General features: G+C 47.7%; 1 protein-coding gene across 3 annotated transcripts in view; it reads left to right on the top strand.

The window, feature by feature from the left end:
* Positions 1-389, top strand: part of IL1RL2 (interleukin 1 receptor like 2) — a 25,355-nt gene extending 24,966 nt beyond the window's left edge. For 2 of the 3 annotated variants that reach the window (XM_023743985.1, XM_014468007.2), the window contains exon 10: positions 114-389. In XM_023743985.1, the coding sequence (XP_023599753.1) occupies positions 114-135 (22 nt within the window). In that variant the 3' untranslated portion in view covers positions 136-389. The remainder of the gene's footprint in view (positions 1-113) is intronic. The other variant, XM_014468002.2, reaches the window with a different exon arrangement.
* The last annotated feature ends 2,346 nt before the right edge of the window (positions 390-2,735 follow it).

Raw genomic sequence — 2,735 nt, 5'->3', positions numbered from 1 at the left:
TATCAGACGTGGAATGCGCAGGGAGTGTCATGTTAACATATGTGGAATGTGTGGGGAGTGCCATGTTATCAGACGTGGAATGCGCGGGAAGTGTCATGTTAACATATGTGGAATGTGTGGGGAGTGCCATGTTAACATATTGGAATGCATGTGGAGTAACATGTTATCAGACGTGGAATGCGCGGGGAGTGTCATGTTAACATATGTGGAATGTGTGGGGAGTGCCATGTTAACAGTGACATGTTCTCCACCAAAGTTCTGGAAAACAGGTGTTCCTGTACCAAACCTGATTGCTCAATGTTTATAGTCATGTGCTTGTGATTTTCAGCCTTTAGGTGGTTTGTTATAAATAATTTGATATGAAAATGAAACGTTTATGTATTTTTTTATCGGGTAACTTTGTAAAATTATCTGCAGACACTGAGCAGAGGCCTTCAGACTTATGTACACACATGGCTCTCCTGACGCCGTGCAGAGCTTACCGTTGCCCACGGGAGGGGACACAGCCGGGGAGACCGTGATGCTGTAATCATAACCTGGGACACAGCTTAAACCGCCAGCGGGCGAGGGGAGGTGCTTGAAGACCCGTGTAAAATGCTGCCGTGCACCTTAGCAAGACTGTTTTTTCTTGATTCTATTAATACCAACTTGTTTCCTTGGCTAGCTACATGCAAGAGGGAGAGGGCTTGACTTGACAGTGTCCCTTGGTGATCGGTTTAACCGTGCTTGCATGTGTCTAGCTAAAGTCCTACTCGAGAGGTTTCTCTAGAATTTTAACATCAACATTAGCTCAGTGGGTGCTGTATGGAGCTATAGAATGCGCCTTGGCCCCTGGCCTCCTGAGTGTCCATCGCCTCCCTTCCAATAACAAGGAGTAGGGATGCGTCCACAGCAGCTGCAGTCCTGACACACAAGCACGTGCATGGCCCGAGCTGCTTCAGCCGTGCGTGAGCACGCAGCACCTCCTCTCCTCACCTGGGCCCATGGGGACTCTGGGTTGCAACAGGTGGAAGAAGCCTTGGGCTTATCAGCCACCATTGTCCATTTTTACTCTTCTCAAGGACTTTCTCTTGTCATAGAAAGTAAATTTTTAAGTTATTTTTTATTGATTTCAGAGAAGAAGGGAGAGGGAGAGAGAGATAGAAACATCAGTGATGAGAGAGAATCATTGATCAGCTGCCTCCTGCAAACCCCACACTGGGGATTGAGCCGCAACCCAGGCATGTGCCCTGACCAGGGAATCAAACCATGATCTCCTGGTTCATAGGTCGATGCTCAACCACTGAGTCATGCTGGCTGGGCAGAAAGTAATTTTTGGTTTCCCCCAATCAATCTTGTGCATCTGTCTCTCTTGGTGGCTCATCTGAGTGATTCTTGAGGCTCTATCACCAGTGCGGTCCTTTCTTATCCTCATCCCTGATAACCTTCCCACTCTCAGGGCTTGTGTCATCTCTGTGCAGGTGCAGCCCACATGTCCAGACGCATCCTCCCTCCCACCTCCCAGGTGGCGGCCTGCATTGCCAGCTGCTTGCTGGACTGATTCTGAACTTTGTGGAAGAGAAGGATGTCATATGTTTTTTTCAATGTTGCTGCTTAGGCCTATGGGCTCATTGCTGCATCGGTGCTGTAGCATGCAGCCGTAATTCATTCTTATTGCTGAATCCTATTTAACTGAATAACTAAATCAGTTTATCTATTCTACTATAAATATGTCACCATTGAGTTGTTCCCACATTGGAGCTATTCATAGATCATCTGCTTGGACATTTCAGGCTGTGAGTTGTTAGGTGGAGAGGCAGTCCTCCATGGTATATCCTCGAGTAGGATTACCACAGAGTACTCAGGGGCCACCCAGAGAGAAGAGGGAAGGAGACTGCACAAGACTTGAAGGAATTATCATTGAAATCGGCCTCAACCTAGAAGTGTGACTTCTTTGTTTAGTGACCTTGACTAAAAATGACCAACATAGATTTTCTTTTTTGTCTTTTTCTTTTGTTTTTAATGTTGACACTATTACAGATGTCCCTCAGTTCCCCCTCCCTTTGCCCGCAGCTAACCCTCCCCCCCGGCCCCGTCCCCCCTGCTCCGACATACACCACACTGTTGTCTGTGTTGATGGGGGCTGTGCGTAGATGCTCTTTGGCCACTCTCTTCACCTTCATTCAGTCACCCACACCTCCAGCCCCCTCTAAGATCTGTCAGTCTGTTCCATGTGTCCATGCCTCTGGTTTTGTTTGGTTTATTTTGTTCATTAGATTCCACATATTAGTGAGATCATATGGTGTTTGTCTTTCTCTGACTGGCTTATTTCACTTAGCATGATACTCTCCAGGTCCCTCCATGCTGTCTCACAGGGTAAGAGCTCCTTTTTACTGCTGCATAGTATTTCATGGTATAAATGTACCACAGCTTTTTTATCCACTCGTCTACTGATGGGCACTTGGGCTGTTTCCAGATCTTGGTTATCTATACTAACAAAAGGGTAATATGCTAATTAGACCGGATAGACTGGACGTCTTCCAGACATCCTTCTGGACAAAGCCACGGTGGTGGGACCGAGGCAGAGACAGTTAGGGGCAATCAGGCAGGCAGAGCAGTTAGGGGTGATCAGGCTGGCAGGGAAGAGTGGTTAGGGGTGATCAGGCTGGCAGGGGAGCAGTTAGGGGCATCAGGCAGGCAGGCAGAGGGTTAAGGTTTGATCAGGCAGGCAGGCAGAGCTGGTTAGAGATAATCAG

The sequence above is a fragment of the Myotis lucifugus genome, unplaced genomic scaffold (genome assembly GCF_000147115.1).
Source record: "Myotis lucifugus unplaced genomic scaffold, Myoluc2.0 scaffold_422, whole genome shotgun sequence".
In the NCBI taxonomy this organism is placed as follows: Eukaryota; Metazoa; Chordata; class Mammalia; order Chiroptera; family Vespertilionidae; genus Myotis; species Myotis lucifugus.
This window is presented reverse-complemented; position numbering and strand designations above follow the sequence as displayed.